General features: G+C 53.8%; 1 protein-coding gene across 2 annotated transcripts; it reads right to left on the bottom strand.

The window, feature by feature from the left end:
* Positions 1 to 5,269: 5,269 nt before the first annotated feature.
* Positions 5,270 to 8,617, bottom strand: LOC109517741 (transcription factor Sox-9-B-like). Of its 2 annotated transcripts, none has more exons than XM_019873078.1 (3): positions 7,900 to 8,617; positions 7,448 to 7,695; positions 5,270 to 6,082 (listed from the first exon to the last, which is right to left on the bottom strand). In XM_019873078.1, the coding sequence occupies exons 1-3, from the start codon at positions 8,349 to 8,351 to the stop codon at positions 5,316 to 5,318; spliced, it is 1,467 nt and encodes a 488-aa protein (XP_019728637.1). In that variant the 5' UTR covers positions 8,352 to 8,617; the 3' UTR covers positions 5,270 to 5,315. The 2 variants fall into 2 exon arrangements, with proteins under 2 accessions (XP_019728637.1, XP_019728636.1); XM_019873077.1 differs by having other exon boundaries at positions 5,270 to 6,085.
* Positions 8,618 to 23,109: the final 14,492 nt, after the last annotated feature.

Here is a 23,109-nt window from a genome sequence, read left to right on the forward strand (position 1 = left end):
TCGTGTGACCGCCTCTCCACGTTTTTGTGCGGCACGCCCACCGGGCTTGGGGGAATGCGTCTGACGTGACGCCGAGGCGGGCTGCTGAACAGCAGGATGCGATTAATGACCACAGGATGAGATTGCTACAATATGGCTCGCCCTAAGCTGTCATATTTCAAGGCACGTTTGGGTTGGGGGTTTTTTTTTTCAATCACAAAATCTGATGACAGTACGCCTTTACTGCACTTATAGTGCGCGCTTAACTCCAGATGACCAACACCGCACACGCACACGCACACGCAACAGTGTCTGTTGTCGTACCCACACTGACCTGTGAGAGGCAGCGCGGTGCCGCAACTTAGTAGTTTTTGCAAACAAACGAACAAACGGAAATCAACACATGACCCTTGACCTGAGTTAATAATTAAAGGAGAAAAAGAGCAGTCGCAAAGGTGACGGACCAGAATGAAAAATGCGCTCTTTTCTGAGGCGAGTGTGGGTGAGTCACTGTGTGCGCCCGTAATTAATTGCTTTTACTGCCGGGTTGGACTGTGTCTGTCACGGTGGAATTTGCATTTGGCCCTGAACTTGGACGTGTTAGTTGAGGTATTAACTTATTTGAGCAAAGGATTAAGTGCCAGCGGTTGTCCCGCGCACGGAATGACCAAACAGAGGCCCCGGCATGTTTGACATCAGCGGCCCGCGAGCGTGGCCTTCTCACCGTCACTGTGAGAACGCACGCTAACTCATGCGCCTCGAAAAAGACAAACACGCTCCCAGTGGGCGCCGCCCCTATCCGATGGGAGGAATGTCAGCTACGCTCAGGCTTCTTTGTTTTCCACGCTGCGTTCCGGCGCCGGGGGCCGAACGCGGAAGATTGTCGCGCAAGCTCTCAACGTCGATGGCGTCGGCAATATTGCGGTCACGGTGACTCGACGATCCCGTTGCCGCGCTCACGTTGGAGGGTTAAAAGGACAAATTCAATCGCTTGGGCCGGACTGCATCTCATTTTGGATCGTTATTGCTTGATTGATTGATTTCTTTTACCGAAGCCCAGTAATTGGCGCCGACCTCTGACATTTTCACGATGATACGTGTCCGATGTAAAACTGTCCACGTTGGAGTACGGGTGGGACATTTTCTCTGGCTTCATCCATTCTTGGGTCGGTTGCTTCGGGTTCCCCCGACCTTCCTCTCACACAGGCGTCTGCGGCGCTCACGAGGCCTCTGACACACTTAACGGGATTATGCTAATATCATTTTGGGACGCCGACCCCCGGGCCGGTGCCGGCTTTCTTGCACATGGGCGCACAAAGACGGGCGGGGGCGGGAGGGGCGCCCGGCCTCGGCACGGCGACTCGGCACCGCGGGGCCGAGCGCAAGACGGATGGCGGCGGGGGCAAAGTTTCGCTGGCGCCGGGAAGGATCATTTCCCACATTTTGTTTTGGCGGCGAATCGGTGACCGAAATGGGATCCGGCGAATGGCGATTGACAATCGTGGTTTCCGGCAAAGGTTCTTGGGGGGGGGCGTTTCCGCCGAGATCTCCTCGTAAACGGATTCGTCGTCTGCAACCGTAAAAACGATCGAGTGCCCGTTCGCCGATCGCTAATGCGCAGCTTGAAGAAAATGCGCCACGCTTCTTGAGCCGAGGGTGAAACTTCCATGGAAACTCGCCGGTGATTTAGCACGCTTTCCTCCACCTTTGCTTCCAGGAGAATTTTTACGGGCCGTTTGGAAAAGTAACTCAGCGCGGGGGTCCATTTAAAGCGTCCTCAACAGAGCAATTGAGTCAGTCACACCAATACAAAACAAAGTGGCCCGTTTCTGGTGATGGATGCCAGCGGGGTGAATCGCGGAGGAAGATAATGTACTGCGGGAAGGCCTCGAGATGGCATTTTGGAGAAAAGGCCGCGACTCGGGGAGACTTTTTAAACAGCAACAACTTCCTCGACTGCCCGGATGCACATTTTTGACACGTGACGAAAGTCATTTGGTGACAATTTTGCCGCACAAATACAAGTTCCGAGGAACTGTTCCCAAAAGAACCAGAAAACCTCGCATCCGCACCAACATGTACAGGAAAACAATCCTTGCACAATCCACGTATGGCCCTCTCAACTCAACTCAACACTTTGAAACAGCCGTCGCTGCATACAAACATCATGCTGCACATGGAGCAATTGAACATATACAACAAACAGGAAAGCAAATCGGTCATAAAGACGCTAGAAAGCATCAAACAGCAACCCTCGGTGGACCTTTTACGAACGGAAATGGCCCCATATATATAGAGGGGGGTGGGGGGGGGAATGGGGTTTTGACTCCACTGCTCCAAATTGACCCTTCATCTTTTTTGACTTTCCATTCTATTTGATTGTTTTCCAGTTTCTGCGGGTGTATCCATCACTTTTTTTCTTAGCCTTTCACCCTTTCTTTTCCTCTTCCCTTTGCCTTCAGAAAGACCACCCATTGGGCTCGGGGGGGGGGGAACGTCTCTGCGGAATAATAATGGGGTCGCCCTGGGAAAATTGCCCATGCAAAGGCCTGTCTGAAGAAAAAAAAGAAAAGAAAAATTTGGTCTCGTTTCCGATCCCCTCTTGGATACGTTCATCAAATGTCCTCCCGCTGTTTGGTGGGGAAGCACGCGGTCCGTACGAGGGGCCCTGAATCCATTCAGCAACTTTGGGAAAACACGAGCGCATGGACGCCAAGTCCAAAAAGTAAACAAAAAAAGCAAAGTGAGAAAAGACAAAGCCGACCCCTTTATGCATGACAGCGTCTTTCCTCTCAGGAGCTTGTTAGCTCATTTGCCAACGGCTAAAGCTCGGAAAGGTAAAGAACTGCAACCAGTGGATCCGTCCATCCATCCATCCAACCAAAGAGTTGCTTGTGGGTTGCTTTCCATCCTGAACCAGCTCGCTGCCCGTCGAATGCTGAGCTAAAGCGAAAATTGTTTGTTGCGGAATGAAGCCGGAACTAACATCGATGAAATCATCACAAGACCACGTCGCCTGCATTTTAGGAAAAGCCAACGGCCATATTTTGCTCATTCCAAACATATCGAGTCATAAATAGTCTTGCGTAGGTCACGTACGTCTTCATGGTGACCACCAGATGTAACTGGATTCATTGAAGCGAAAGAAGCTTCCGGTAGAAATCATTGAAATGAAAAGCGGGCGATGACAGGTGACAGTGTTTTGTTTTTATTGCAAACAATATGATACAAAAAAAAAGAATAATAATAATAAAAATAATAAAATAGGATATGCTTTCTTTGAGACGACGCCATGTTTACCTAAAAGGAGACTGCGGTCAGAGATGACGCAAATCAGGACTAGTGAGACAGAATATAAAAGGAGGAACACAAATGTCAAAAAAGGCAAAACGGCATTGCCTCCATTCCCCCCCACAACAAAGCACACAGTGAGAAAGCCAGGGCGACGTTCCAGTTGGACTCAAATCATTTGTACACACACGGACAATCAAATGGGAACATTTACAAACGATAAATAAACACATGTGGACCACGAAGCAAGACCACAGCAATCTACTCTGCTGGACAAGCCTCTGAATTCTGAAGATCTTTGCGGCAAACAAAAAGTTAATTTGTCCAATAAAATTCATGCTAAAGAATAAATTAAGAGAGGTTAGAGAAGGCCTTTTCGGGCGGACAGAAGTGTGTGCCGGGGCTCAGACCGGCCGGCTGCTCAGAGCAGGAAGCGGCAAGAGGGGGGTTCACACGGCACACGTTTGCTCCGGTGCTGCACCCGTGTATTTGGTTGCCATGGATTTTACGCCGGAGCAAATTTTGTGGAGCGGTCACACGTACAAAGCCGCCGAGCGCGTTAGCACCGGCGCGGCGTCGGTGCAGCCCCACTTGGGTTCACGCGGCAGTTTCTGCGGCGGGGCGAAACAAAGAGCTGTCGTGTTGGTTCCTTTTAGAACATACGCAACTCAAGCAACTACTGTACAGGCACGTCCTTCTCCTTCTCGGTCTCCGTGCCTTCAGCTCGAGAGGCGTTGAACGCCCCCCGCCCCCGAAAATGTAAATCAACAAATCCCCCCCCCCCCCCCCCTCCCCCGTTCTAGTTGAGATGGTATAACCCAAGAGGTGCCGCTTGCTACTGTTACCAGCCATGTCCTGTGTCATTAAACAAACACATGATGGAAGTCCAACACAGCACAAAAGCAACGCATTCTCGCCGTACGTAATCAACTCTTCTCATGTATAGCGAGGGTACTCCCCCCCCCCCCGCAAACGAGCATTTGCTCTGGAGCAAATATTTAAACCACCTCCCTGAGGTGGGTTCAATTTGCTCCGGAGTAAGCTGTTTTCAGGGGCTACACCGGTGTAACTTTGCACGTGTGAACGCTCTTCTGGCGCAGCACCAGCGTAGCACCGGAGCAAATGTTGCCGTGTGAACCCCCCTAATACCGGTGGAAGGGGCCTCCAGCCGATGGCCCCGCAGGCACCGGCGGTATCAAGGCAGACGGAAGCTGGGGTTGGGCTAAGCCCCCAACCTTCCCCCCCAAAAACGGTTTTTGAGCGCAACCTACGGCCTGTCAGAAAATTCTGAAAACCTCAGAATAGCTGTTCGAAAAAGCCCAAATGCTCCGAATATAAATAAACACATTTCCCCCTACCCACTCCTCTGAGCAAGCCTGCTCCAGTCAGTCCTCCACTGGAATAAAAATATGTACAGTGGGGGGGAACACACACACACACACACACACACACACACACACAAACCTGTCATCGCAGCGTCCCGTCCCCCCCAAAATACGGAAGCAAGGCCATTGAGGTTGTTTTTTTTTCCCCGTTCTAGCCGGCATTCCTGCTCCTTGAAGACATTTCCAGCGGATGGCACGGATTAGCTGACCAACACAACACATACACAGTACATACTAAAATATATTTCGAGCACTATGTCCTCACGGAGGATTTATCCTGGCATTATATCTAGAAAAATAGAATCACCATTCCAAGCGTTCCAAAAAGGCACTGCCGGGAGCCAATCCAGAGAAACGCATCCGTTCCTCTTTTGCATCCACGCGTCCCTGTTCTGCAAGCCCATATCCTGTTCAGGCCTGCGGGAAACCTTCCCGGACGGACCACGCCCGGGACCGGTCGCAGGGAAAATATGGAAGAGACAGACAACCACTCGCACCGTCAGCGAGCGGGAACTCAACTCACGCTGCCGGCACCAGAGTCAGGTGAATGGACCGCTACACAATCGGTGACCCCAGAGAGAGACAACTAGTGGGGGTGGGGGGGGCGGTCAATGTGTTTTTTTTTTTTTTTTTTTAGAGGGCGCAGGCAGGGGACAGTCCTCACGGCCGGGACAGCTGGGTGTAAACGGGCTGCTGTTCCCAGTGCTGCGGAGCGTGGGTGGGCGGCACCGACGGCGCCGCGGCGGTGTCGGCGGCGGAGGTGTACATCGGCCTCTGGCCGGGGCTCACGTAGCCGAAGGCGGAGTAGAGGCCGGGGCCTTGGCTCGAAGCCGCCGAGTGAGAGTAGTAGGCGCCCGCCTGGTGCTCGGAGTAGTCATAGTGGGCCCTGCTGACGGGCGGGTACGACGAGGCGCTGTAGTGCTGCAGGCTGAAGGAGCCGTAGGCCACGTGCTGGGGGGAGCCCCCCCCCTGCTGCTGCTGCTGCTCGCCGTAGTGACCCGGGCTGAGTTGCTCCGTCTTGATCTGAGCGCCTCGCTGTTGGGCCGGCTCGCCTGCCGACGAGCCCGCCAGGGTGCTCAGAGAGAGCTGCTGCTGCTGCTGCTGCTGCTTGGACATCCAGGCCCCAGCGTTGCTCCCCTGGGAGGCCACCAAGGAGCCGCCCGCGCCGTAGCCCCCGGCGTAGCCGCCTTGGGCGGCGGCCCGGCTGTGGGGCGGCAGGTACTGGTCGAACTCGTCCACGTCAAAGCTGCCCATGTTGGAGATCACGTCGCTGCTCAGCTCGCCGATGTCAACGGCGCCAAAGTCGATGTTGAGCTGGCGGCTCGGACCCTCCGGAACAGGGCGGCACTCGCGCTTCAGCTCCGACTTGCCGGGGGGGAGGTCCGTCTTGGGGGTGGTCGGGGGCGTGGGCGGGCCCTGCGACTGACCTGCTGGCGAGCAAAGGATGGTTAGCGTCATATGCTGGGTTTTTTTTTCATTTGCAGTCTGTCCCGCTCCGCCACCAATGCACACTCTGGACTATGACGTGTACGACGTCACTGTCTTTGAATCAAGGCAAGCGGTGATTCTTCGCCACCGTGCTGTGATCCCATGAGACTAAATTGGCCCGGAAAGCATTCTTCATCGATGATGGAATCAAACGTGGCGTTTGTTCATCTCTCTCTGTCGAGTGTCCAGTGACAAGCAGTGAGATGGCACAGAGTAGAATTTGTCGGCGCTCATTGACATTTGGAAAAGTTTGGGGAACACCGATGGAAAGCACTTTGTGAGTTCTCTCTCTTTGAGAATTGCTGCGAGGTGAACCATCCGTCACCTTTTTCGAGTTGACCCTTTCCGAATGGGCCGATATCTTCTCATTATTTGATTCCCAGGCACTCGGTCCATTTTCCACTCGCCCTTTGTTTTTCGGTGTGTGTTTGTGCTGCGTCCGCGGCTCCCCGACGCTCCACAAGAAGCCTCGCCTCATAAAAAACCAAGAATTGGTGCCAAGGAAGTACGAGCGGCGGTACGTGTCGACGGAAAGACCGTCATCAAAACGTGTGTACGGTATGTCGGGGAGAAGCTACGTTTGGCCTGGGTTTCAAGTGGCGCAGAGTCCCGAGGTGCCGCTTTTGACGTCTTGAAGTGAAATCAAATCATCGGGAAGCCACTTGGTGCCAAGCGAGGAGGAACTGATGCGGTGCTGTGTGGGGATCGAGCGTGCGCGATGTTCACCGCTTCAACCATCAATACGGGCACTTCTGAAGTTTGGAAGGGTCGAGTAACTTGAAAGGAGCCCCCGTGGCAAATTTCCATCGGGGATTCCAAAGCAAACTCCAACCAATCCATTGTCTTTTTGGCACTTTTTAAAACGCTCCATTCAAATGGCGGTTTGGCATTATTGACCCAAAGCGCCAGCTGGCTGATCAATGCATTCATTCTATTTCTTTCTTCCATTTTTGGGCACAGAGCTGGAATTGAACTCCAACACGCAAGTGGATCAATCAGCTGTTTTTTTTGTGGTTATTCCCACTTGACGCCACTGTGACTTTGCATGACAGCCAGCTACTTTTTGGGTCGGAAGTCAACAATCACGTCGATCCCTAAAATTCGCTTGTGTCCTGCCACAGCTTTTTTTTTTTTTTTTTTTTTTTTGTCTCACCGACTAAAATTTCATGTGCAAATGTCCACGACAATTCCATTGCGAAAGAGTGTGATTTTTAGTCGGGAGACATTCGGCGTCCTAAAAAAAAGCCAAACGTGCAAGCGCCGCACGTCGGCGAGGCTCGGTGGTGAAAGTGCGCGCCATTTACCCGAGTGCTCTCCGGGGGAATGCAGCTCGCCCATGCTGGAGGCGGGCGAGTCGGCCTGCCGCAGAGCCTTGAAGATGGCGTTGGGCGAGATGTGCGTCTGCTCGCCGTCCTCGGGCTCGCTCTGGCCGTTCTTCACCGACTTCCTCCGCCTCGGCTGGTACTTGTAGTCCGGGTGGTCCTTCTTGTGCTGCACCCTGAGCCGCTCGGCCTCCTCCACGAACGGCCGTTTCTCGGCCTCGTTGAGCAGCCTGGCGGGGGGAGAAAGCGCGCACGGTGACGGGCTGCAGCGACGCGACGGAAAAGCACGAGTAGCGCGGCGTCGTCGAAACGGTGCAAAAACAACATCAAACAAACAGATCCCCCCCAGCCCCCTGCCCCGCCTAAAAATAAAAAAAAAAGAAAAGAAAAAAAATCAAGGCATTCTCGGGCCTGCGCCTCCTGAGCAACGTTACCTCCAAAGTTTGCCCAGAGTTTTGCTGAGCTCGGCGTTGTGCAGGTGCGGGTACTGGTCGGCCAGCTTGCGACGCGCGGCCTGAGCCCAAACCATGAAGGCGTTCATGGGCCGCTTGACGTGCGGCTTGTTCTTACTCGAGCCGTTGACGCGCACCGGCATGGGCACCAGCGTCCAGTCGTAGCCCTTGAGCACCTGCGACACGGCGTCCCGGATGCACACGGGAAACTTCTCCTCGTCGCCTTCCTTCTTGTAGTCGGCGCCGTGCGGCAGGCGCATGTCGGACGGACGGCCGTTCTCCGCGTCCGAACCGGAGCCGGAGCCGGAGCCGGAGCCGGAGTGGGACGGGCACGGCGAGCCGGCCGAGCCCTCGGACATGCTGGGACTGGGCGCGTCGGAGAGACACTTGTCCTGTTCTTCGCTCATTTTCACATAAGGGTCGAGAAGATTCATGCGAAACGACTGGCGAGGGGCGCAAAAAAAAAAAAAAAAGAAGAAAACGCGCGACTCCTCACGCGGCGCGCCCCGAAAGAGCGAGCGCGGTGGCGGCCTGCCGGCGAGGGCGCGCGCTCCGATTCCCGCTTGCGACGAAAACTTTGGACAAGAAAAGAAAGCGCTCCGAAGGCAAAGTGGGATTTCTACTCCTCGGCTTGGGGGAACGTGACTTGCAGAGCGACTCTCGCAAGTTGTGAGGAGCGCAGAATTTATCCCAAGGGCCAGGAAGTGATTGCGGGGAGGGGGGGGGGGCGGTAGGCGGGGACGGAACGCCGACTCCCGAGAACATTCGGCATGGGGAGGGAGGGCTGAAACCTCCTCGACACGAAAGGTCTTCTTTTGCTCACGAATACAAAAGGAGAAAATGCAACCCCAGAAAAGGTTCTTTGGAGGACAAACATCATATATATGCACTACATACATTATAAATACATACATACACACATTTATGTAGAGAGAGATCGTTTCTGGGCGTGGGGTGGCAATATGCTCCCTTAAAGTCCAATATTTTCCCACATTTCAAACTCGTGCAAATCCTGGCATGAAACGTTTGCTCAACTGAACGTGAAAGTTTTCCTTCGCACTCGTCCACTTGCGGGCAGGCTCGTTTTGGTGGAGCTGACGCTGGCTGTCGTCTCACAGTGACCAATAGGGGGGGACAACGGTCCAAAAACACGTCGCAAACTGCAGCTTGGAAAGCAAATGAACAGATATGAAGCCCCCCCCCCCTACACCCCCCAGTTAATGCAGACGCAGCTTTAGAAGATTTCCTTCAAAACGCCCATCAGCAAACAGTGCATTGGTTGCATTCAGTGTTGGAAGCATTGACAACAAATATTTACTCCAAGGATGAAGTAAAACTCGTGGTGGGTTGCTGAGTCAAGTCCTCCGCGAAACACCAAAAGATGGTTTCTTTTTTTTCTTGAGAACGTCGTCATGACAAAAAGGAACAAAACAACGAAAATGAAGGACTGTTTTGAGGGGCGAATTTAAACAAATATATATTGCGAGAGTCATTTTTTTTTAACAAAAAGTTGCAATGTTTTGTGAAAAAGCGTGTGTGTGTGTGTGTGTGTGTGTGTGTGTGTGTATGTGTGTGTATGGGATTGCAGAACCAATCCGACTAATTGTTCTTTTTCTTCTTCTTCTTCTTCTTGCACTTCCTCTTTCTTTTGACGGCTGGCAAACACTTTTGCTGCGTTTTCACCACTTTCTGGCCACTCGCGGTACAGCACCAAAAATTCTCACCAGTCGCCAAAAGAAAGTTATTAGGGAACCGTTTTTTGTTTTTGTTTTTTGCAAGCTTGAAAGTTATTCTGTCCAAGTGGCACCCGAGGAGGTCTGCGGCTATCAAATATTCAGACCGACTGAAAATCCGCCTCAAAGATTTTGCATATTTTGACAGAAACTGTTTTTTGCTACAAATCAAACCACATTCCAGCTTCCACTGAAACCGAAACAATTTTCCTCTCTCGAAGCAGTGTGAGTGAGCATTTGGAGCCATCTCCCGCCATTGCTTTTGGCCTCGGAGATGACGTCAGAGCCACAGTCACGATTTTGCGGCTAAAGCGACACACTTGCGCAAGCCCAAAAGTGATCAGAAGGAAGGGCGTCCGCGTCGGGCTGTCGGCATCCAAGCGGACGCGCTCGGTGACACGGACGAACTCGATCGCCGCTCGCACGGCCAGCGCGGCTCGCGGCGCTCAAGTTCATCGAGCTGAATGAATGCAATCCGGTCAGTGAGCTCGATCAACGAGAATGGAATAACAGAGCACTTGCAGATCCCTGAAAGCAGCGTACAAAAGTGTGATTTAGCCCATTTCAACCACTGGAAGGTCTTTTTTCTTTTGAATCTATGTGGCGTCTCTTTCACTGTCCGGTAGCGAGCGTCATTGCTCCCGCGACTTCTGTTTTGCGTGTTGCCTGTCGCTTGCAAGATATTGACAAGACACACGTGAAGGTGAAACGGTGTCCATTTTTTGTCATCCGTCTGGATCTTTTTCTGACCGGAGCTTTCCAATGCTTCGCAAGGGTATCTTTGTTTTGGTGCCTTTTTTTCCACCTCTAAATTCCACGAGAGCGCAAAGTGCGCCTGCCGTTTTGTTACTTGACAAGTTGTGTCACACGGAAGCGCTTTTTGTTTGGTCGTCTCTCGCCTCTTTTGTTTTTTTCCTTGGCTCCCGCATTGTCACGCATGCGCAGAGTGCCTCGGGCCCACGTTTTGCTGTGGTCTCCCGTCGAGACGGTGGGGCGCGACAAAAATGACGCCTCCACGCAGTCTACAAGAGAGTCAAGTCAGCCGTTACGCCGCGACACGCTGCCAGTGTTGCTACTTCAAAATAAAAGCGCACCCAGGCATTGACGTCCACGTGTTCGCTGGTAATTAAGCTTTACTTTGAAATCGGCCTTCTTCCCGACAGTGCGCACGTAAATGCGCGGATTCTCGAAGCAGAAATAAATGCCTCGAGCATTTTTCGTTAGCGAGGTACTCAAATCATTCAAGGGCCCGTTTCAGTCCTCCGCCTGAGTATAAGTTGCAGGACCAGCTCAATTAGGAAAACAAGTGCAATTGGCAGTCCCAAAAAGAAATATGCTTGATCATGACAGAAACGCAATGCGGCTGCAAACATTTTTGGGTGGAACAGATCAACGGCATTCCTATTCATTTCAATGGGGAGAGATGATTTGATATTTCATTTCAAGCGGAAGCTATGTTGGTCCTGATTATTTCTATTCTTGTCCCCCCCATGGTTGAATAAATCGTGTAGGTCCCGGAGTTGTTAGCGTGTGCGCGTCGAAGAGGTGTGATGGCGCGCCGCCCCGCGAGCTGTCCTGCCGCAAGGCGGCAAAGCCAGCGGTGGCTAACAGGAGGACATCAGAGGGGCGGCGGGGTCCCGTTCTCACCCGCCCTTGTGATGCGCTGAGGACTCCCAGCCCACCGCTTGAGAGAGGGGGGTTGGGAGGGGGTCGGTGACTCACAACAGGCCGGGAGCGTGGGGCCCACCGGCAAAGCGAGCGGGTCTTGGGAAACTTCTCAGCTCCGCTTGGAGCCGCGGTGTTAAAATGTCGAGGCAAACACTGAGGGTAAACTGGCAAATCATGTCTTCCACCTCTCCCGGCTCCCTGAGATTCCATCGAAGACCTTCAAGTGCACCGCCCGCCCCTCCGCTTTGCTCAACCGCGCTATTGAGCCAGTGAATCCGTTCCGCGGCCTTTCCGGTACTTTGTCCGAGCAAGCGGGCACTCAGAATGAGGCGAGTTGCCACCAAAATGCCAGCTTCTTGCTGTTGGGAGGGAAGCCCGTCTGTCCAAGTATTTCCAAATTGGCAATGTTCTGGAGGCGAGAGAGTCAAAATAGCAAGGGCGGCGACATCTGAGCGGGCCTGTTTTGGGAACAAAAATGGAGCGCCGGAACGCTTCGGTGCAAAAGCGAGCCGCTTTGCCGCCGAGCCCGGTTTGTGTGCGGATTCATCAGTTGCAAAAGTTGGAGTTGAGGCAAAAGGAACGCAAATGAAACCAGTTGCGTCAACCTGCCGCGCGCGTTTCCGGAATGCGGGAGGAAAGCGCAGTACCTGGAGAAAAGCCACCCGGGCAGGCGCGGGGAGAACATGCAAAGCCCGCAAAGGCCGGGGTCCGGAATCCCACCGTGCTAAAAGCAGTCGACCCCCTGCTCATAACATTGAGAGATTTTTCCTTTTTTTTTTTTCCCCGCCTCACAAAATGAAGCATCCGATTGGAAAATGCTCTCCGTGTCTGCGTTCTCCGCCGCAAAGCCCAAGCGACGTTCTGCCAGCAGAGAAGATTTTCAAGCGGCATCTCACCCGCCCGAGACTTTCCGCCACCTGAGCCGACGGCCGCAGACGCGCCGGACGGCGTTTGCACGCGTCGCCTGCCCGCTGCCGGCGTTTGTTTTTTTTTTCCCCATGCGGTGATGGAAACGCGTTTTAGTCTTGCGAGAAGGCCGGCCAGCTTCGCGTCTTACGGCGACCGATCGCCAGCGTTTGCCTAACCCAGGAGTGTCCAGCTCCGGGCCTGGAGGGCCACTTTCCTGCCTGTTTGCAGCTCTCCCGGCTGCAACGCTCCTGATTCAGATGATCAGCTCATCAGCCAGCTCCGAAGCAGCATGAGAACCATCCTGATAATTTGCATCAGGCGCGTTGCTCCTTGGAGAGCGAGCTGGAAAACAGGCAGGACGGCGGCCCGCGACGACCGACTTTGGACACCCCTGGCCTAACCCAATCAGAGCGCCTGCGCCTAAGCTACGGGCGCTTGTTGCCACAATCGTGTTTTCTGAAGGGGAAAGTTGAAACCGGACTTGTCATGGGGCTCTGAGGGGAGTCTGCAAAAGATTGTCTCACACTTCCCCCATTGTGAGCCGCAAAGCAGCCCTGAGCGGCTTTGCGAGTCGGAATGGAAGCTTCCAAAAGCAAACTTGTGAGAACACACTTTTTTTTTTTTTCAAACATTTGGCCACCTTTGAAGCGAAATGGGGGAATTGCTCTATGGCAGTGAACCATCGGGATGCAGTGCGCGCAGGTGATTCAAAAAAGAAAGCGCTTCAGCGAGACGCTCGCACGGCGGCCTTGGGCCGCGCGGCCAGCGGCGCGCGCTCACCGCCGCTGGTCGTGCGCTTTCTTGTCCGCGTCCTCCTTCCTCCGCTCCGGAGATAGCCCCGCTGCCATCTGCCACTTTTCTGCTCAACCGAACCTCCCGAGCCACTCAATCATCGGAAGGAAAAGCACAGGAAGGAAACGCACGAGCCAACGGCGGCACGAGAGCAAGGCAAAGGCGAGAAAGGATCGCGCCGTTGGCCAGGAGCCAAAGAAGCACCTCGGGCCGTCCCCATTGAACGGCGCCGAGCGACTTGGCGCGAGCTTCCGTGCCTCGAGGTGAGGTGACCCACCCCCCCCGCCGGAGCCGCTTTCGAATGACAATGAAAGGCCGTAAAAGCAGAGTGCGATGTCCACGGGTCGGCCGCCAGCTGAGCCCGACCCGTAATTATGGCCCGACGACGCTCGGCTTCGAGGGCGCCGCTCCAAAGCGGGATGCGAAAAGAGACGGAGGCGATTCCCCATCCACCCCACCCTTTACGAATCAATGGCTTCCTCATCGTCACGTTACCATGAGGTGACGCAGAAGCCCGTTTGCCGACGTCACCTCCCCCCTCCCACCCGTCTCGACCTTCAGGTAAGACCGAGACTGTCGCCGACAGAGTCAATGGCTAAAAATAAACGGACGGGTTTCCCCCGCTTCCACTTCCTGCTTTCGGCCAACCGCTTGTCTCCATCCAAACTTGTTTCCGTGTTCCTTCGTTGCGTGCCTGCGATGGGGAGAAAATAAACATGCCTCTCTCTCAACTCTCCTTCATTTTGGACAGTGACATGCACGTTCTGAATAGAGCGCTCTCTCTCTCTCTCTCTCAAAGCCAGCCAATATCGAATACAGTGAAAAGATGAATGTTTGCGTCTTGTTTTAAAAACAGCTTCCCAAGCCGATTCCTCCCGACTCTGCTCACTGACTGGAGATTTGTTTCAAAATGACAACTTTCAAAGAGAAGAATCAAGGCGGCCGCAATATCTCTTTGTCGAGACATATCTGGAGCTCAATACAGATCAACCTCGGTGATCAAGACCAAGCCATGCCAAATTTCACCGAAGCCAATGGCCCGGCCCGCCCGCGTTCTGAGGAAAGGAGGGAAATGCCAGTGGCGTATTTGACCCATTTCAAGGGGCATCCATCCTTTTTTGGAGCTTCCCAAACAAGCGATCATACTCGCCGTCCGTCTTGAAAAATAAAATGCAAAGGAATCCGCTTCGCTCTGATTAAAAGTTGACAAAGGCCCGGCGATGAAAACATAAGCCGCTTGGTGGAAACAAGCCAGCCATTGTGACGAATGTCTTCTGAGGCAAGCTCTCGCCTTTCACTCTGCCGCCACCTCGGCCTGCTCTTTTTTTTTTTTCCAGCGGGCCTGGTTTGTTCGACCGGGCCATGAAAAGAGCCTTTCTTCCCACACGGTCGGTCGCGATGCTCCAAACGCAGCTGAAATGAGAGCGCGATGAGATGTCACCGCTTCCCGCGGCACCGCACCTTTTGACCTTTGCCCAGCAGACTCACGCGGGACTTCCTGTTTTGCCGCCCGGAGCTACGCTAAGCTAGTGGGAACGACGCGCGGGGCCCGAGCGCAACCGGTTGCCGGAGGCGTGTCCGCCGGGGATTTCGGTTTGGGCGCGCAAAGCGGATTAATACGCGAGCGCAACAGTGGCATGCTTGAAGGGCTTTAAAAGCGCGACTTTGCACCCAGTCTCTGAACACCGATGCCATTGAGCAAAGCAGACGTGAAACAACAACCGCAAGAAAACCGCAAGACTCCTTTCCATGCTGTGTAATATTGCCAAAAATGTGGGCATTAAAAAAAAAAAAAAAGTTTCCAATGAGTTTTTTTCATTCTTGGCCATGTCACACTTGTTGCTGGGCAGAGTTTGAGAGCTCAAACAAAACGGCCAAGAAGCAAACCCCCGCAAACAAAGCCCCGCCCAAAAAGGCAGAGGCTCGCCACGCCACGCCACGCCCCCCAGACCGTTCCAATGGCAAACGGACAAACATAATCAAAGACCAAATGATGCCCAAGAGTTCCTTTCCCTTTTTTCTTTTGATTTATTTTTTGTCCAAAATGCCCCCCAGGTTTGGGCAGGCAAACAAAGAAATATCTGAATATGTCACATCTTGATTCAGTATACACAGTCACAAGCTTGCTTATTTGGCGTGTTTTTTTTTTTTTTTCTCTCTATCCAGCTCAGTTCTTCCCTCGAGACCGGTGGTTCTTAACCTTGTTAGAGGGACCGAACTCAACCGGTTCAGAGGCACATTCACCGAACCCTTTATTAGTGAACAGTAAAAGAGGATCATTTTTTTTACAAATTCAAGACATTAAAAACCCCCGCATTGATTAAAAAGAGAAGTAAACACAATTCGTGTCATGATAAAGGATCCGGTTTTTAACTGTGCGCAAAATGAACAAGCCAGTGATGGCCACGCGGGCGTGTCCGAACTAATTGACATGTTGAGTCGAGTGTGTCTTAACCACCGCGGCAGAGGCGCCGTCCAACCCCTGAGACCAATTCACTGAACCCCTGGGCTTTGTTTGATTGTCTGTCCTGTGGGGCAATGTTCATTTCCTTTTTCTTTCCACTCGCGCAAAAGAAGTCATCGTAAAAGAAAGAAGTGGTTCTTGTACAATGGATATCACCGTTGCAATAGTTGCAATAGTTGCAATAGCCATATTTTGGGTGTTCCTTGGCGATTTTGTTTGTTTTTTTTCAACCGGCCGTGTCTGAATGCATTTGAAATGGGAAAAGAAAAATCAAGGGCAAATAGCGCTCGCCCTTTCTTGTTTCGTAAACACGGTGTGAGCCGGCAGTCGCGGCCGGCCGCTCCTCAGCACTCCGCCTAAATCGATGTTGTCAGTTTGCGGCCTCCCAGTCACTTTGCAGCACAATCAGAGGCACCGGGCCGCAGACGGCCAAGAGACGTCGGGCGGCCGCCGCGCCAAGCATAACAACAACTCCGGCGGTCGCGCCGCTTCCTCCGCTTCCTCCTCGCGCTCCCGTCGGGCGCTCCCGCGCTCAGAGCGGCCGCGGCTCGGCGGGGAAGCGCCGTCTAATTGGGGCGACCCGGCCGCGGTGGCCCCGAACCTCCGGGAGCCCGGCTTTCGGCGTTCTCGTGTTACGCTCGGAGGAAATTGCCCCGCGCCGTTTCCTGAGATCCGATATTGGAGCCGTTTGCTTTCCGTTCTTCTGCGACGATGAACGCCGCGAGAGGTTTTTATTAGACTTGCTGTCTGCCGAGGTATGCCGGCTCACTTGGCGAGATCATTGGCCGCCGTATCTCCATCACGACAGGGACGGGCTCGCCCGGCCTTCATCGAGCCGTGGCGCATAGTTAACCGTCGAAAAATGGAACAAGGCACCAGCAAGGAAAAGCTGGAAAAAAAGGAACGTGGAGAACGTACCCCGACGTGGCAGCAGCTCACATTTTCCTTCCGCCGGGCTAATGTGGGCCGAAGGCATTTTGGTTTTCGAAATAGAGTGCGGACGCCCATTTTTAGATGGGAGCAATAGTCACAGACAAAGCCCGCGTGTGTCGCCGAAAAACAATTCAACGTACGCTTGAACATATTTAGCCAGAGGAAGCTAAGCGCTAACTGGAGGAATAGGCGAGTCTCGCAGAGTCATACTGCTCGCTCGGTAGATGAGGGGTGGTGCGGTTCTCACGACGGTTCCGTGTGACAATCAGCCATTGACCGTTCCGGCAGGTCATCAAGGAGCGCCGACCCTTTTATGGCGCCCGGCGCGCTGCGTAATTACAAATCTAGAGTTACCGCCCGTAGCGCTCCTGTGACCTGGAAGCGTGGCTTCAACGCACCTCGACGCGCTTGAAGTCACCCGCCGAGGCCCGTCGCTCTAACGACGGGGCCCACGGATGGCGGACCCCCGAAAAGGAAGATGTCGGAAGAGAGAAACAAGCGGGGAACCCCTCGCCAACTCACGGTGCGATCCCGACGTAGCACAATACATAACGCGCCGTCACGCAATCGGGACACAAGGAAACCGTACGCCGATACGGTTACAGGAAAAAAATCCAATCAAACCTTTGCATTAGAGGTTGATTTTGTAAAAACGGAGATGACGTGAATGCGTTTTTAGATGGCGAAAAGAAGAGGGTTATTATTTTCATGCCGAGCAAGTTCACAGCTAAGCCTCCAAATCCTAACGCCCGCTTGAGATGTGGAGCTCCAAGCTGGTCTTTGAATCCCGAAACTTGTCTTGAGTCCCTAACCTTTGGATGAAACCCCTTGCAAGCATGAGCCTATTTGAGGAGCCTCAGCCAGCTGCGCACCTTCACCTTGTCTTGAAAGCCTCCTCCAAAACCCTGACTTGTCAAACTGCAACTTTTGCCTGGACACCCAACTTGGAAGCCGAACCCCGTGAAGGAAACCCCAACTTGAAGCACTATTGCCAGCTCCAACACAAATTGTGCAATCTTTCAATCCTTCGGCCTGCCTTGAAACCCGAACTTCATACCTTCAAACCTTAACTCTTGACAAATTAGCGCACGGATCAGGAAGTCCCCCCCCCCCCTCCCCCAAAAGAAAAAGAAGATCGGAGCGTGTTTCTCGCCAGGGTAAAGATCACAAGGGCAGCCCGCCGGGGAATCGAATTGAAGGCGCTGGCTGACAAGAAGCAAATACGGAGGAGGAGGAGGAGGAAGGTTTACCTTAACTTTAGCTGCAGATAATTAGCATTTGAAATGTCCATTTATGAGCGTTGTCATGTGTCCTTGAGGAGGCGCGCGGTGTCCAAGGGTATGCCTTTCATCTGAGGGAGGGTGGGAGGGGCGGGGGGGCAACTTTCCTTCCGGAGGTCAAAATTAAGTGAGCGCAAAGGTGGCAATCTCTGTTTTGGGTGCGAGCGCTTGGCCTTGGGCGTGACAGCGCAAACACGGGCGGGCTCATTTTTATCGCGGCGGTAAAGTGACTCCCGCTCCCGGAGGCGCTCCGCCGTCCTGCGTCAATATTTTATTGACGGCAAGGAGAACAGCTTCACCCGTCTCCAACTCACACAGCACGCACGCACGCACGGCGCTTTTCAAATACTTGCCGTCAAATCATTTGGACTCGTTTTGAACCTCATCTATCGCAAACGCAAGTGTCAGCCTGACATGCACTGTCGTGAAAAACAACTTGTTTTGTTTTTTTTTTTAAACCCAAGACCTGGCTTGAAAGCTCGCCTCAGGCTTGAAACCTGAACGTAGGAGCCGAAGCTTTCCTTGAAGCCTCGCCGTGACGACGTCGCCCCGCCCGGAAACCGAGGAGGCCACTTTTTCCAGTCGTGGCCAACAGCGACGCCATCACGCCGTCGGGTCTGTTCCCCCCCGGGGACGCGAGGCATTTCTGCCCTACGCGTCTCTTTATGAACACTGGGGGGCAGCGTGCAAAAGGGGCGCATAGAGGAGAGCCGAAGAACAAATGAAGAAGAGCGTCGACGACGTGGGAACGCGGATGCCGTCCAACGTCAAACTCGAGGGAGTCAAAAGCAATTCTGGACAAGACTCCAAAAGTCAAGCGCGAACTGAACTTGCGGCGCTTTCGAAAGCCAAAGAATAGGAGGGGACCGTCGTCCAAAGCCAAGAGAGTGGTACCGGGGTGGGGGGAGGGGGGGCCTCAAGGTTCCTTTTGATGATGGCGACACAAGAAGCGACATCATCGGTCTCCGGGATGAAAGCGTCACGGCTTTGGAAGTGCTTTCGGGAGTCGCTTTCTTTTGAGGGACTTCTCAAGAAAGAGAAAAAAAAAAATCAGTCAGACACCCCTGACGAGACTTTCCTGTTTCCGTGCCGTGTGGGACGACGGGTGGCGTTTTGACTTGCGGCCGGCACGTCAGCCTGCCTGCGTCTTGCCGTGAGGAGGCGACGTTTTTGCCATCACCCTGCTCCAGTCGTGGCGCGGGGGCAAGGCGAGGGCTGGGGGGGCGCAACTGAAGGAAGTTTGCTTGTCTCACAGAAAATCAACCTCAGACCCGGACAAACACACACGCGCACGCACACACACACGCACGCAAGCTGGTTGTCGTCGGCAAATAAGGTTTGCCGAGTGGCACAGACAGGAGCCAGGTGTAGCTGAGCGCAGCCCGAAATAGAGCCGGTCTCGTCAAGTCCAGCGTCCCCACAACAGTGATGTCAGCGTTGCCTTCCTCGCACCTAGCTGCAAACATTCAGTCGCGCCTCGCAGTCTGACCTGCTTCCTGTCCTGACATTCTGCGCGCTTGCCGCCAGTCATGGCAACGGCACTTCAAGTTTATTTCATAGCCAAGAGACAGTGGAAGAATACAGTCGGATTTTTTTTTTAAGGGGGGAGGGGGGACTTTTGGACAAACGATGTATTTTGGCGCCTCTTAAGCGCGTCTCCAGCCGTGCGTCTTCCAGAACGCCACGCCATCTGTGATGAGCAACTGTCATTTCACGTTGAATTTCCCGACACGGATGCACTTGAACACCACCACAATGGCAGAAAGAACGGCTCCAAACTGATGGCGAAGGCGACCGCGCCTTTAACTTTTGCATCGTTTCCACCGAGTCCCGCCACGTCACATGAACTCACATGAACTCATCCGATGCCGCGGCACGTCAAATTGGTGAACGGGAGCTCAAGCGCTCAACTGCTCACGCCGACTAGATTTGCCAAGTATGTTTTTTTTTTCCACCGGCTTTTGAGGAGAAGGCCAAAGAGTCGATGGCGAATCCCGAGCGGCCGCGTCCCTCGCGAGGAAGAGGAACGCCAACATGTCGGGATTCTGACACGGCGTTGTGGGAGGGGCTCCGCGTTAACAGAAGCCAGCCAAGTTCAACTGCGGCCACGGCTGTCACGGCGATTTTGGTGGTGCGGAAACTCCTTCCGCCCTCCCAAGCCCTTTCTCGGTGGCACAAAAGTGGCCAGTTTGCCATTGTGCTCGCAATGTTTCCTCTCCCGCAAAGCCAATTTGCCGGGATAGTCCAAGTCAAACTCCTTTCCATCTCTGATGGTCGCCCGACAGGGGGATTCGTTGGCTCGGCCACGTTTGAACGGCGCACAATATTTCTCCGTAGACCTCACGCTCGTCTCCGGTTGTCCAAGTCCTTCGGGGAAGTCCGACCGCCGGGGTCCATTTATTTGATGCGCGTGCACGCCGGCGAGCGGCCGCGGCGTTTACGCGGCCCGTAATTGGCGGGCGGGCAGGACGTTTTGCTTCACCTCTCTCGAGCCGCGGCTAACGAGACCTTTCTCAACCCTCCCCCGACTTTCGACCCAATCAACACACGGATATTAGCCGCGGCGCGCAACCTCCGCCTCGGCGTATCGGCGACGCGCTCTGCGGTAGGAACCTGTCAAAATATCCCACTCGCGTTCGTGTCGGGCGACAGCAAGGAGACCGGAGCCCTCCGGTCATTTCCCCCCCAAAACTCTGTCCAAATTGCTTTCGTCTTAAATGAGCCGTAATTGGCCTGTTTAGATGGTGGCTGGGTGGGGGTGGGGGGGGGGGGGGTGGGGCTTCCAATCATGCGGCGGGAAGCAGAAAGCTTCCATAGTCACTTCCAGCTGCTTCGCGTGACCGCCCGACGGCTGCTCGCCGACACGGCGGCCGTCGGCGAAGGTTACGGGTGGACGAAGATTTGCTCGGGGTGAGGTTGACTTAACTCAATGGCTCCGCCGCTTGACTCGGAATGGGGAGGAGGCCCGAAGCACAAGGCGGTCTTGTCTCCGAACTCGACGCTTCCCTTCATGTGCTGCCTTGCCAGTCCAGTGATCTGATTAAACACAAAACAAACTTGAAAACACTTGTTTTTTTTTTTTTTGCTGGATAAAGTCGCTTTGAATTCAGCCGCCGGTAAAAGTGGTTCAAATAGGCCCGTTACTTTCCAAAAAAAAAAAAATGCTTGAAATATCTCCAGATTTTAGACAATTTGCAATGTGGGTATTTCAGCAAGAAACATGAAGTTGATTTGCAAAAGTTGCTTTTCGCAGGCCACGTAAAATGATGTGGCGCGCCAGATTTGGCTCCCGGGCCTTGAGTGTGCCCCCCGCCCGCGCTTTAGCGAGCAAAAGAATTTCATTGCCGAGTAATTGCCGTCGTGTGCATGACAAGAAAATGTCCTCGATCCCTTCCAATGACCCGGCAACTCTCTGTGGCAGATGGAAAGCAAGAATGTTGGCCGGTGTAACAAACGGGATTTATCCTCTGCAAAGAACCCGAGTCCGGGCGCAGCTTCCGAAGCGATGACAAATCTCAGGGACAAGCCATACGGCGTCGCTTGGCGGCCAAAGCGTGCACACGCGACGGAGCGGCACGATGCCCATCGATTCCAAGTATGACGTCTGACAAGAGCGTCTGGATTCTCGACATTCTATTTCACTGTGGCAGGAACGTATGTTTCGAAACGCTACGGTAATAGAGAGCGCGACGGGGGGGGGGGCGAATGGATTTGTGGCATTGACTTGGAGATGCTGGCTAATTTCTCCGTCGACTACCTGGCTCACCTGGAACGCGAACTCTGCGGAGCAGTCGCCGTCCTCGGCACGGGGGTCACGCCGCATTCGGGGCGAGCCGGGGGCTGAACAGACGGGCTCTTTGTGTTTTGCCAGTCAAGTTAAGGACCGGGGCTAATCAAGGGGAGGGAGCGAAAAGGCACACCGCCCCACCCCCAAATCAGCTCCCGTCAGGCCGAGCGGAATTGATCTCCAACTTATTAACTTTGCTGAGAGGGCAAATTGAAACCAGCTCGCGTACTCCGGAGGTGGCGAGTGTGAGAAGTCACAGCGTTTTGTTCATGCGGATGCCGTCGTAGGAGAGGGAGGGCCAATGTCGAGCATCGCCTCGGGAAAACGCTGCGGCGTCTTCATTTTTATTCTTCCGGCTATTATTATTATGACTCAATGCGGAGTCTGTTGCACGCTGAACTAAATCAGTCAATTTCTTCAACCGAATAGTTGATCAACACGGTCCATTTTTTCCCAAATTATTCCACAAATAACGGCAGTTCATGTCACTAAAAAAAAAAAAAAAGGGCATACCCGGAGCCCAGACCTAAAACCTGTCAACTAAACAAACAAAAAGCGTATCAATAAAAGATGCGAAAAAGGGAGTGGCATCTTTTCATACCATGACGTGTCAACGGCCACGAGAATAAAACAGCCAATTGCCACACACACACACACACACACACACACACACACACACACACGATGTGTGGCAGCGGCGGAACTGAGAAGAACAAAACACGTTGGGGTACTTCTATGGATCTCCATCCATCCCTTTTCTAATCGGCTTCCCCGCCCGCTGTCTTCGGGCAGACAAACGACCGTTCTCGCTCACAATCACACCGAGGGACAATTCAGAGTGTTTCACGAGTGCGTATTTTTGGACTGCGGGAGGAAAGGGGACTACCCGGAGAAAAGCCACGCAGGCAGGCATTGGGAGAACATGCCAAGTCCACACAAGAAGGCTGGGACGCGCAATCCCACCCTGCGCCTCTCCACGTGCTAACCAGTCGTCCACCTTGCTGCTCATCATGTCTAGAAGTGGAAGTGGGCGTGTGTGAGGAGGGTTCGGGGTGGGGGCTTTGTCAGGCCAGGTGCGCTCTCATGCCTGAGCCACGGGGAAAGCAAGAAAGCAACGGCATCCTGTCCTCCTCCATCTGATTGATCGCAGCCGCTGTTTGGTGGCACTCAGTATTGATCTCAATCTCACTTGCCCCCCCCCCCTCCCCGTTTCTTTGTTTGGCAGCACAGGTCTGCTTTCAATCAGTCCCCCCAACTTCTCCTGTCTGACGTTTGCTTAATGTCTCATTAGCCACGGGCGGGCGCGGCCTGTGATTGAAGGAAGCGCCTGCGGGGGTGGGCCCGCCGAGACGGCTGAATTTGGGCAAAACCGCCGCGCTGATCAATCACTGGCCGACACGTTGTTTTGTGTTTGGTTTCAGGGGGATCGCCGAAGGGCCGCGTCGCCGCCGCCGGTCTTATTCGGGGTCGAAATGATGCGATTCCCTCCGGCCGGCCAACGTGCCACTTTTCGAGGATCGCCGTGCGTGTCTGCCCATCTGCTTCCATTGTCCGCGGGCAGCGACGCGATCGGCTCGTCAATCCGGAGTGCGCCCATGCGGATCGCTCACCGCTGTTTGCATTGTT

Source organism: Hippocampus comes, unplaced genomic scaffold (assembly GCF_001891065.2).
Source record: "Hippocampus comes isolate QL1 unplaced genomic scaffold, H_comes_QL1_v1.1 scaffold522, whole genome shotgun sequence".
Taxonomy (NCBI): domain Eukaryota; kingdom Metazoa; phylum Chordata; class Actinopteri; order Syngnathiformes; family Syngnathidae; genus Hippocampus; species Hippocampus comes.